This window comes from Ambystoma mexicanum, chromosome 11 (genome assembly GCF_040938575.1).
Source record: "Ambystoma mexicanum isolate Mex_15411 chromosome 11, UKY_AmexF1_1, whole genome shotgun sequence".
Lineage (NCBI taxonomy): Eukaryota > Metazoa > Chordata > Amphibia > Caudata > Ambystomatidae > Ambystoma > Ambystoma mexicanum.
Window position 1 is genome coordinate 997,808,667 of NC_090934.1, and position 12,398 is coordinate 997,821,064.

Below are 12,398 nucleotides of genomic sequence, written 5' to 3' on the forward strand. Positions count from 1 at the left end.
CCCACGGGGAAGCCTGAAGTGTAACACTGAAGGAACGCTTGCTAGACACCCAAGAGGCTGGCCAAGTCTCCTAAGGAAAGCCTTCCTGGCAAGGGCTTTTGAAATCTCAACAGGAATGCTTCCCTGGCAACCACCAAGGAGGTGATGAAGTCAGGGAAGAATTCATGGTTGAAGTAACTCTTCCATGACTGATCTAAGAAGCTGCTGAAGTGTCTGAAGGAAGACTTGCCTAACAAAGATAAGAGCCAGCTGAAACGCTTGCTGGATGCGGCCAGGGGTCTGGGTGAGAGACCCTGAAGAATATTTACCTTTTACAAACCAGACACTGCTCAAGGCCTCTGCAGCCTAGCTGTCTGGGTAGCCCACGGGGCTAGGGAGAGCCATGAAGCGGTCAGCTGAATGGCCCAATCAAGAGTTTAGAATGAGAGGTGGATGGACCCCATCAAAAGGTCATGTAAAGTCTCTGAGAAAGCCGAGACAGGACAGGACTCTGAAGTGGAGAACTCTCCACAGAACTGTCCCTTTTTTTATAAAGAGTTAACATTTATCTGCAGACCATTCTACATAGAGAAAAGAAAACGTGTTCCTGGTTTACACCTTCCTATTGACTAGGATCCACCACATGTACAAGCCAGTCAGAGGCAAGCCACCACGCTATCTAGTACAACATTTCAGCATCTCCAGAAGTCAACACAGTACCTATTTTTCGGCAACAGAAGTCATAGGCGCTAATTGGCAAATGTCTGTACAGTTGTCTTATCCTGAAGACAGATGAGTGTACACTCGTAAACACCCAAAGGCCAAGTCTCAGTGATAGGGACTGAACTGACTGTACCATAGGACAGACAAACCATCACACTAACTAATAACGAAAGGCCAACAGGTACCTTGAGATACCCAAAGACAAGTGAAATGATGCAGGTTCTTCACATGAATTACCAGGCTGAGACCACATGGCAAGTTAGTTGTACGTTTACTCCGTCCAGTTCTACACATATAGATTAAGTGTAGCTTGCACCGACACTGGCCCATCCACACACCATGCCAGCTTCCACCACCCGCCACTAACCAAACCACCCTTCAATCAGCACTCAGCATTCCACACCAAACATTCCACGCACCACCGTTCCGATTACCTAATATACTGTCCAGTACATTACTACATCTCTTCCTTTGTTCCACATCACCATCCATACCAAACATCACCCATACCAATGTCCCAATGCCGACTGCGCACATTGCTCCATCGCTCCATCTGTACCACAACATTTTCGACATCACCATACATACAAAAACACTACCCATATCAATGTCCCAACATCTTTTGACCACTACACATACTGAAACTACCCATACCAATGTCCCAAAGCGCATACCGGTACATTGCTCCCTCCATACCACAAAATATGACACGACCAACGCACATGCCACATCCCAATACCTGCTAAAAGCCCAAATGAACTGGAAAAACAATCAACAATCGAAAATGGTACTACACAAGGGAAATGCCCACACCAAATAGCCAGAGAAATGTCATGGGACCAGCAGAGCAAACTGAACGCTGGTATGGCACCGCCCCATTATAGCCACCAAACACCCAGAAAAATGCCATGGGACCAGCAGAGCAAACTGACCGCTGGTATGGCACCGCCCCATTATAGCCACCAAACACCCAGAGAAATGCCATGGGACCAGCAGAGCAAACTGACCGCTGGTATGGCACCTCCCCGTTATAGCCACCAAACACCCAGAGAAATGCCATGGGACCAGCAGAGCAAACTGACCGCTGGTATGGCACCTCCCCGTTATAGCCACCAAACACCCAGAGAAATGCCATGGGACCAGCAGAGCAAACTGACCGCTGGTATGGCACCGCCCCGTTATAGCCACCAAACACCCAGAGAAATGCCATGGGACCAGCAGAGCAAACTGACCGCAGGTATGGCACCTCTCCAGATTATTCCAACAGTGGACCCACTATGAGCGAACAAAACCACCAACAGGGGGTAGAAATCCACACACCGTGTTAGCTTCCACTAACCGCCACTGACCGAACCACCCTTCAATACAGCATTCCGCACCAAACATTCCGCGCACCATCATTCCGATGACCGAATGTACTGTCCAGCACATTACTACATCAAGCCATCACAGTATCAAATCAAACGCCCAAAGACAACCAAGCAACCATTATTTACCATTAGTTACCCACAGACCAATGCCCCTATGAATGGACGCATACGAAAGGAAAATGCATGGCTCTGTTTAACAACTTGACTGACTGCTCAACACTCGGGATTTGTTATGCACTAAAGCACGGCGAGACTGGGAACAAACACGCAATCATAGAAATGAGTGAGACCCAGCCAGAACCCAGTCGGAAAGTGGGGGAGAGAGCAGGGCAAAATAGGAAGAAAATAGAAAGGGAATAGGCGCGTAAGAGAAGGGTGAACGTCTTTTGAAAGAGAAAGCAGAGACGAGACAGGGTGGGAGGACTCAGGAAATGGGAGTCGACGGTGGAGGGAGGATACTGAGAGGGTGATAGGAGGAGTTTTAGCACATGAGGAAGTAGAGCCTGTCATTTCTGACAGAAAGCTGGTGCTCGCCGTCGGTGACCTTCGCCATGGAAACCCCCGGGCTGCGTCTTCTCCTCCTGGGTTCTTTAGCGGTGCTCTCCGTGGCTCTAGAGCAGCCGGGGGACGAAGGTGAGTGCGGGCAAGAGACACTGCTACACGGTGGAGCCATGGGGGGCGCACAGCAGAACACACAGCACGCGCCTGAACTCCCGCATCCGAGCACAGCCAGAGGGGGAGCAAATACTGGTGCACCCTAGAAGCACTGAGGCAGACACCAACACAGAGAGCAGACGCCACTCAAGGAGACAGAACAACTCAAATCAGACACATGAACACATCGGCAAGACACCAGACCACAGAGTAGACAGGGGAACGAGAACACAGTCACGCAGGAGGCAGATACCAGAACACAGTCACAGAAGACCAGAAACTATCCAGCAGACATAGCGTAGGGCATACTTCATGACACTGTCACAGAGAAGAAGACACCATAACAAAGGCAAAAGAAGCAGACAGTGTCACATTGCAGATGAATGGGAACAGAGGGAACGACAAGAGCACAGCCACAGACGGGACAGTCTGCAGGCACAGCCACAGATCCCCTTCCACAAGGGGGGCAGATACTGCCGTACACTGAGAACAGACACCATAACATAGAGGAGCAGAGAACAGAACACAGGCACCGAGGATTCAGGCACCAAGTGCAGTGACCAAGGGAACAGCCACAAAGGGAGAATAACCCAGAGCACAACCACAAAAGGCAGACACCGCAGAACAGTCAGAGAAGAGCAGACTTCAGGACACAGCAACAAGAGGCACTATGAAAAGAGCACATATACCATGGGGTCAAGGCTCAAGTCGAAGGTACACGTGGGTGGACTGAGTTCCCCAACTTTTTTCAGGAGTCCCCCCCACTTTTTTCAGAGGGCACCTTGATGGTATCCAGTCATTTTAGCCACATTTTTACCAAAGTAAAAAAACACAGAGAAAATACTGAAAACTTTAAATATATATATATATATATATATATATATATATATATATATATATATATATATATATATATATATATGTATAGTAATGGGGTAAGGGGTTAAAATGGGTGGTGTAAGGAACTCATGGTAGCAACAGTAAAGACAGACACAAGTGCTCACAGTTCAAGGGTGTTTATTAGACTGTATAATGGGTGAGAAAACCACCTACTCTAAACCTAAATCTATGTTGGGAGCAAGCGTCGACCATCAAATAATAATAAGGCATTCCTAGTGGTGTCTTGTCAAATAAAAAGGGCCAATACTAAAAAAAACTATTGCCAATCCTTACCGCTATGTTACAAAATAATGTGGGATAATGTTCACCAGAAAGAAAGAAGTGTTCGCAAAATGGTAAGCCAGGATGGTATGGCTGGGTCCCCATTCCCCACATTTTAAACACGGGACAAGGCACAACTCCTGAGCACGGCCCACTCCTGGGCCTCTCCAGCACGAGGTTCACAATTCCGTTCAACGATACCAGATCCTTCAAGTCTCTTGCCTTGGAAAGCCTGCTGGATCAAAACAACAAACAAACAAAAGTTCATTCAGTGATCTTGCACATTGGGCGATTGGTTTTCGCCTCTTGGATCTCCCACTGCCAGGCTCGGATCCTTCTTGCAACGTGGGACTCCCTCTGCCGGTTTCACTACAGACTTTTAATCTGGATATCAATAATATCACAGTGCAGGATTTACTTATCTTAGCTTTTCCCTTGGCATTCCTCCGTGGGGTTCATATAGCCATCTTTAACACAGTTCATGAATTCCTAACACAGTTCATTATTTTCTTCATCTCTTCAGAAAGTGTGGTTTTCCTTCTCTTAGCATTCTCTTGGCAATGGGTCAGAGACTTTCAATTGTACAAGGGATTTGACGTGACCCCCGTAGGACCACTCTTACACCTCATTCCTGCCCTTTCCTAGGGCCTTCTGGTACTTGCAGTTTCAACACAAAACCAAAGGGGCCAGCGAGAGTCCTTCAAATGAGCACTCCTGTGGCACCTGACCACTCTGCTGCTGGCCCTTTTCTGAGTTTGCCCAAAAGTTCAAACACACACAGGTTCTTTGTTCAAAAGTTCCTTGCTTTCATATAATGTTGCTGATTGCAACCTGGGCCTCAACACAGTTTAGTTTGCTATCAGCTTTCTCCGACTCACTGGCTGTGCTGATCCCGTTGGCTTGTCTTGCTTCTGGAGTCAAGGACGGTACCACAGTAGCTAGTGGGCCTCCCCGACTGTGTTGTCAATACTGGAGGACCCTGTGCACCATTAACATCTATTACTCCAGACGTCAGCTGTAAATCTGAGTCTTATGTTTCCTTTTTTCAGAGGCTTTGCGGGTCTGGGTTGAAAAGGGCAAGGGCACCTCCCTCCTTGTCTTTCTTTCAGCTTTCGCTGCCTTTTGTCTCTGTTTGAACTGTCCTGGAATAGCTACTTCCTTGTGCGGTTGGCCTTGCAAGTCGTGTGCTCTCATGCTCCGCCTTTTATCCCTGTCAGGTGTGTGTGGTTATTGTCAATTGCATGATTCTGCCTGACCCTTGTGTTTGGACATGTCAGGTAAACGGCTCTGGTGTTAGTCCATTGTCTGTCACGGTCTGTCACAGTGTAAGAAAATGTTTGTGTCAGAAAGGGGGCAGGGGTAGAGCTTCGAAATATCCTACAGTGTAGGTGGGGGAAAAGGTATTACAAGGAAGGGGGTACTGCGTCTAGCCCATCAGTGTCGCACTTCCACTCCCCGAAGACCCCCATCCAGGTGATCCACCCCCACTGGTCCACCCCCAGGAACTGTATCCAATAGCAATGGCTGTGGTTCAGGTTTCTCAAAGTGGGGATGGGGTGAAAGGGGTAGGAAAACAGGGGGCTTGTGGGGAACCCCAAATTAAAAAGAAACAATTCAGTATTTTTTCAGTATTTTGTACCTTGGTAAAACTTACCACTCTGAATTTTACTTTGGTAAAATCACATATAACCACCTTGATATGCTAATTTCTGGTGATGCCACATTCAATTGGTATGTTAATGAGTCCCCCCACACATTATTTTAGGACTTGACCCCTGCATGGCCTAGGAGGCAGGCCCCAGAACACAGACACAAGGGTGAGATATCAGAACACAGACACAGAAGTGTAGCCACGTGATTACAGTAGCCGTAGAGGTGCAGACTCCAGAGGACAGACACAAAAGAGCAGTCAGCAGTGCACAGCCACCATGGAAGCAGTTAAATGCATACTGCAGAGAATTGGGAACAGACTATTATACAGAGTATGCTCCAGAGATCTCAGAGGCTTAGACAGCAAAACACAGCCACAAGGCGGTTAGTTACTAAATAGCAGTCCATGAGGGTCCACGCACCAGAACACAACCATATATGTCACAGACAGTGAGAAAGATGGATTTTGGTTCCAGGGGGCAAGCGAGAGGGAGGAATGACTCCTGAGGGGCATACTGGCATTCTGTGGTGGTAGGTACATTTTTGGATTAGAGGGGTGTAAGTATTTCCCATGAATTTGTGCAAGCGATCAAGCGTCGTGAGGGTGCCCCAAACAACCATGGGAACTAAACGCAGGGGTGCTCCCCCGAGACATTCTTTTGAAATAATCAGTTAAAATGGGGCATTTTAAAGCACAATTTTTGTTAAATGTGTGTAAAAGGCAATACAATTTACAATATATTTTGGAAAGTAACAGAAGAAAAAAATCTAGTAGATATCAAGTTACTCACAGCACACAGAAACTTTTTTCAGAGCATTTTGATGACGCGTTTGCACAAAAAATATGCCATTATTTTGGGAATGTAAGAAGACATTTTAATGCTGGCTGTGCCCATCCATATATGCTACTATCCACATGTAAGAACACTCACTTTGGTTTTGCTCTCAACGTCACTAAGAATGACATGCAACATCAAGAAAACATGTCCATGCTAGCTGTACACATAACAGTATCCCCATGTTAGAACACTCACTTTGGCATTGCTCGTAATGCCACTAATAATACAACAAGAAATCATGCCCATGCTGGCCATGCCAATGACTGTATCCCATGCAAGAACACCTTATTTGGCTTTGCTCATAATCCCAGCAATGATGCCAAGCCACTTCAATAACACATGGTCATGCTCTGGTGGTTGTGCCCGTTAGACCAGTGTTCTGACACTCAGTTTAGCTTAACTTATAATGCTATTACTAAGGCCATGCCATGCAGGCATGCTGTAGCTTTATGGTATCCCATGTAAGAACACTCATTTTATTTTTTCTCTTAACACCACTACTAATGCCTTGCCACATCAAGCAAACATGTCAATGCAGGCTGTCCCCAGGACATTATCTCAACCTAGGAACACACACCTTGGCTTTGCTCTTAAAACACTAATATTGCTTTACCGCATCCTCCATCTGCATATTTATATGAGCTCTGGTAGGCAGTGTCCCGCAGCGGAGAGCACATCAAGGTGAGCCACTAACCCAGAGTCGCCACCAGCACCCCATCCAACACCCAATGCACAATCAAGGAATCTCTCTTCTCACCACCAAATATATGACGCTAGGCTTCACCCCTCCTAGGCCAGATGACTCACAGTAACCAGGGGGTCTTCAGAAAATCACACTACACGCTGGGCCAGTATATCTACCACTAGTCATGCTCAAAACCAGAGTACCCAAGAGTTGTGACTGGGCAGCCAGAAGTGAGTGGCAGTAGGCTATACCAACAACAAGAGAAGAATGCTAATCCAAGGGGAGTTCTGCAGCTTGTATACCCTGAGGGTATCTAGCGTGATACTTCAGTAGACAGGATCCACCTTCTGTGGCTCCAATGAGAGTACCCTAGGAGCAGTGGCAGCTAGTGAATGTTTTAATTGGAGGGGCATAAACATTTCCCATGAGTGAGTGAGCACATCGAGGGAGCCCACATCATCCAAGAACAGTTCAGAGAAGGGGTTCCCCAGAGAACAGTTTTGTAAATAATGGGTTAAAATGGTGCATTTTACAGCACACTTTCTGTGAAAGATTTGGTAAGAAGCTAAGTCACCAACAGTGCAACGGAGCATTTTGCAACACATTTTATGATGTATTTTTCAAGAAATATATTCCAATATTCCTGCTGGCTGTGCCAAAGCATGGCCATTCTGTCTGCGCCAATATGTTCCAGTATTTCCATGAAAGGACATAGGGCCTCATTACACGGTAGGCGGTGAGCCATGGCACTATGAGCGCCATGGCTCATGCCGGTAAAATACCGGCACCGCCTTGGCGGAAAGGGGATTTACCGCCCCATTCCAAGGTTGGAGGGGCGGTAAATCCCCCTTCCACCATTGCCCTTCCCCATTCCCATTTCTGCCCCATAGGGCTCTATGGGAATGGGGAAGGCGCTAATTACGGCACCGCAATTTTGCGGTGCCGTAATTAGCTCCGAGGTCCCTTAGCGGGTTGGATTTTAACACCTGCAAAAAGCAGGCGTTAAATCCCCCAACCCGCAAAGGGACCTCGTAGTAAGGCGGTAAGGATTTACCGGTACCGGTATTTTACCGGTACCGGTAAATCCCTACCGCCATCCGTGTAATGAGGCCCATAGTCATGTTAGCTTTGCCTATAATTCCAGTAATAATACTATAACAGTACATGTCTATGCTGGCTTTTCCAATATCCCCACACAGAACCTACTGCTAGTGGCGTTGCTCATAATACTAGAGAAACAATTATATGCTTCTGTAAGAAAGCATATCCAAACTGGCTGCGCCAATGTAGGCCAGTCTTCCCACATAACAACACTCATGTTGAACTTTCCCATAAAGCCCGTAAACATGCCATGTCAATATAAGAAAGCAAGTCCGATCTGGCTGCACCAATGTAGGACATTGTGCCAGTGTATGAACACTCATCATGTTGGCTTTGCTCATGATGCCAGTAACAAAATATTACCAGCCCACTGTAAATGAAAAATGTCAATACTGGCTGCACCAATGTAGACCAGTGTGAAGATCTAAAAACACTAACCATATTGGCGTTGTCCATAATGATAACATAACGTACCATGCCACTGTAAGAAAACAAGTCCATGTTGGAAGACAAGAGTATCCCCACATTAAACACTCACTTTGGCTTTTTTCATAAAGCCATGCATGTTAATTTTGCCCCACTTTCCCACCTTTCCCCAGGCCCGCAATGGCTCCTCTGATCATGGGAACCCCCTTTCTTCCCTCTCATTTACACACACTCAACCAGCCCTCCTTCTGCCCCCACACATATTCATTGTTGCTAGCATTTACAGCTCCCCCGAGCCTGCATACAAACACAGAGAGGCAGATGCACACACACACACATGACAAACACAGAAAAGTACCTTTCACAAGCCACTGGCGTGGCGGTGAACTTCTCCTCCAGCCATGGCTCCTGACTCCATTGGCCACCCTACGCGTGAAGCAGGAACTGGAAGCACACATCACATTGTCTTTGTACAAAACTGTATTCGTCATTAGAGCCATAAAAGCAAAAAGTGTACAACAAGTTACCAGGTTAATACATAAGCCAATACACACAAAAGTTAAAAATAAATAAAAAATCTGGTCATACCGGGAGAGTTAATGAAACATGTTAAAAATGGGTAATAAAAGCATAGGTCTTGTGATTATCAAATCTATTACAGTACATTGCATGCATAAAAACGTATACAGTAATAAATAAGAAGTATATTCATTAGGAATATCCAGAGATTGAAGTGGTGGGCTATTTAGATCTTCTCAACCATGCTCGGAGCACAAATTGTGCAACAAAGAACACAGCATTAAGATCGTCACAGTTTTTACAGAGGTTGCGTGCAGAGCCAGTCGTCCTGACATTTTTTAGCCTAAATAACAGGGTTAGTGTGACGCATCAACTTCCGGGGCACCAGTGGTCTCAGGATGAATATCAGTTTCTAAACCATCAATCAAACCCACACCTCTAGTACACAAGAAGAAATCTGAACAGATTGGAACCACAAGCAAATTATAAACCTCCTTGTCCAATTTCAGGAACGTGGATGGAACGCAGGCTTATCTCGCAAGGTTTTGGATCGTTGGTTAGTTGCAAAACAATGAAAATACAATTATTACCCAGTGATGAAAGGGACTGTCCAGTCAAGATTGTATAAAAATATCAACTTTATTATTATCACAACAGACAGTTCGAACACACTCCAAAATACAACCCACACTGTAAAGGAATGCAGAGGACAGATAGTTTCACAGAAGGAAAAGGGCTGCACTCTCGATACTGACAGGAGGGTAGTCGGTAAAGGAAATAATCTCAATAGTTCAAGGATACTTGGTTTCAACACAACGGGAGCAACGGGTGGTAAAATGTCACTAGGGGCCTTCGAGGAAGGATCAGGGGGACAGAACCACAATGTACCTTGTGCTGTAGATGTTCTTGGTGCAGGATAGGGTCGAGTCGGTTTCAGTGCGACTTACAGCTTCTGTGGCAGAGTTAAAAAAGGGAGACAGCTGCGGGGATCAGGTGGCAGGCAGTTCGGTGAGCAAGGCTGGGCTGATGGCTGCAGGCTAGCCTACACAGCAGCTCGGGGTCAGGAATCATTGTCTCAGGGCTGGTCGGCGGTTCTGAAGCACTGGTCGAGGCATCTCGGACGGCTTTAGCGACTTCCGCGACTTCCGCGTAACAGCAGTCAGTGGTGCCGTCGGTTGCAGCTAGAGGGGCTCGACTAGCTCGAAAATTTTCTTTATGGTGGACGTCAGTAGATACTTGTCGATGCACTCCTCCTAGCTTCTTCACTGAGATCATGTCATCCTTTAAGGCGGGCGACTCAACGTTGCGGAGAATGCTGTAGGCAGCTGCCTTTTCCTTAGTTTGGTGCAGGGACTCTCTGGGACTTCCCCAGCTACGAAGCTTGCTGCAGAGCCTAGCAGGGCACGCAATGTGCTGGCTGGGTACCGATTCTGGAGCTGCCGGAGGGTCTTCTGGATTCATTATCTCTCGCTATTCCCTGGGAGATGTTTAAGGGAGGGATCTTACTTCCCTCTTGTAATTCCGGGCCTTCCTTCAATGGCGGAAGATGTAATGTAGACTGTACCTTCAGCCAGGGTCTAATGCTAACTTCTTCTTGCTACTCCTTGCAAAGTCTTCAGATGATCTGCCCAAAAGAGAGTCTCAGCCCGCTTTTAAAGCCAAATGCGCAACAGTGATTGGTGTAGGCTACGCCTACCTTAATGAACCAATCCTTGGTGCGTACCAGAAATCTCCTGTATGCCTGAGGTCATAACCAGAGTGCTTTGCAAAAGAAAAGCTAAAAGGGTGAAAACATGTAATACTAAATCCCACCCTTCTTCCTGTCTGTTGTGGATCAAAGGGTCTCTCTGGTTAGTTGAGCTCTTTGTGGTTTCTTATTAAAGCAGCAGGTCTCCCTTGAAGCTGCGTCGAGACCAGAGTTTCAGTCACCGCCAAACCACATACTCATACCTTCTGCATGGGCCCCCCCTGGGCGGATGACTACTGTAAACAGCTGTCCCAGACATGAAGGTTCAATGCCCTTGATACTGGGGAGCGGGAGCTGGCTTCAGGTTGACACAGTGCATATCAAAGGTTGTTGGGATTTCCTGTCCCCTTTGTTAGTCCTGCAGCCAGGCCCCACGTGGGACTGTTTGAATTAACTATGGTTAGTATGCGAAGCTGCCACCAGCAGTGCTAACAAAAGGACAGGGCGGATCCATGGAGCCTTTCTTAGTTAATTAGGCGGGCCATGGCAGGAGGAAGGTTTTCCCTCCCCTTTCTGAGATGCCTTGATGTACTCTTGGCTGTCATATCACAACTAAATATGACGGCGCCTGTGGGCTGTGTCCACCCAGAGTACACAGGTCTATGTGTATGTCGTGTGGTGAGCATAGGAAAATGTGTGCAGATTAGCCCCACACATTTTCCGGAGGTTCATCTACCATCATTCAATTCTTTTAAAATTTAAAAAAACCCAGGCGAGCGCACACCCACCGTGCGGATGGTCGAATTCCTCACAGTTAGGTAACGAGATCTCAAGTCCTTGTAGCCCATACAAAGCAATACAAAGTGTATAATGGACTCCTGCGCAGCCCCGCAAACCGGGCACCGGCATCATTGGCGGGCTTCCACTTGGCTGTGAATGAGGCCAGTTTCTGCATGTTAATACGTAATTGAAAAAAAGAGCACAAGCATATCCTAGGGTTACCCTGTCTAGCTATTGTTCAAAACCCGGCACTTGTTTAGTTTCGAGGTACACATGATCAGTGCTCAGATTCAGGCAGGCCTGCTTCATATGGGTGATAATAACATCAGTGCGTGCCCTTTTGACCAACAATTTAGTGCATGGGATCATTCCTTTAGGATGGGCCCAAAGATCAGACAGGTCCAGCCTCATTTATTTATTTATTTATTTATTTATTTATTTATTTATTTATTTATTTATTTATTCATTTATAAAGCCTACACAAACCCTCAGGCATCAGGGCACTGTGAAACAAGTTACACAGGGCCCGTAGGCGGTGAGCTTAGGCTTATAAGGGGCTCAAAGGCAGACAACATTCGTGCAATGACAGGCAGAATACCAGGTGGTTGACATAGACAAATTATTTGAAATGGCAAGATTTGAGGGCTTTGGGGAAGGCCCAGAAGGAATCTTCAGCTCTAAGAGCGGTTGTGCGGGAGTTCCACTGCTTGGCTGCCATAACTGTGAAGCTAGAACTTCCTGCTTTTGCGTGTTTCAATTTGGTTTGCACAAGCCTGTGATAGTAAGGGGTTCTAGTAGGTCTGGTAGGCTGAGATTTAGTGATT

General features: G+C 46.7%; 1 protein-coding gene across 1 annotated transcript in view; it reads left to right on the top strand.

Moving 5' to 3' along the window:
- The first annotated feature begins 2,544 nt into the window (after window positions 1-2,544).
- The window catches only part of CTSH (cathepsin H), a 130,142-nt gene continuing 120,288 nt past the window's right edge, over window positions 2,545-12,398 (top strand). The window contains exon 1 of the mRNA XM_069624183.1: window positions 2,545-2,705. Within this exon, the coding sequence (XP_069480284.1) occupies window positions 2,624-2,705 (82 nt within the window). The 5' untranslated portion in view covers window positions 2,545-2,623. The remainder of the gene's footprint in view (window positions 2,706-12,398) is intronic.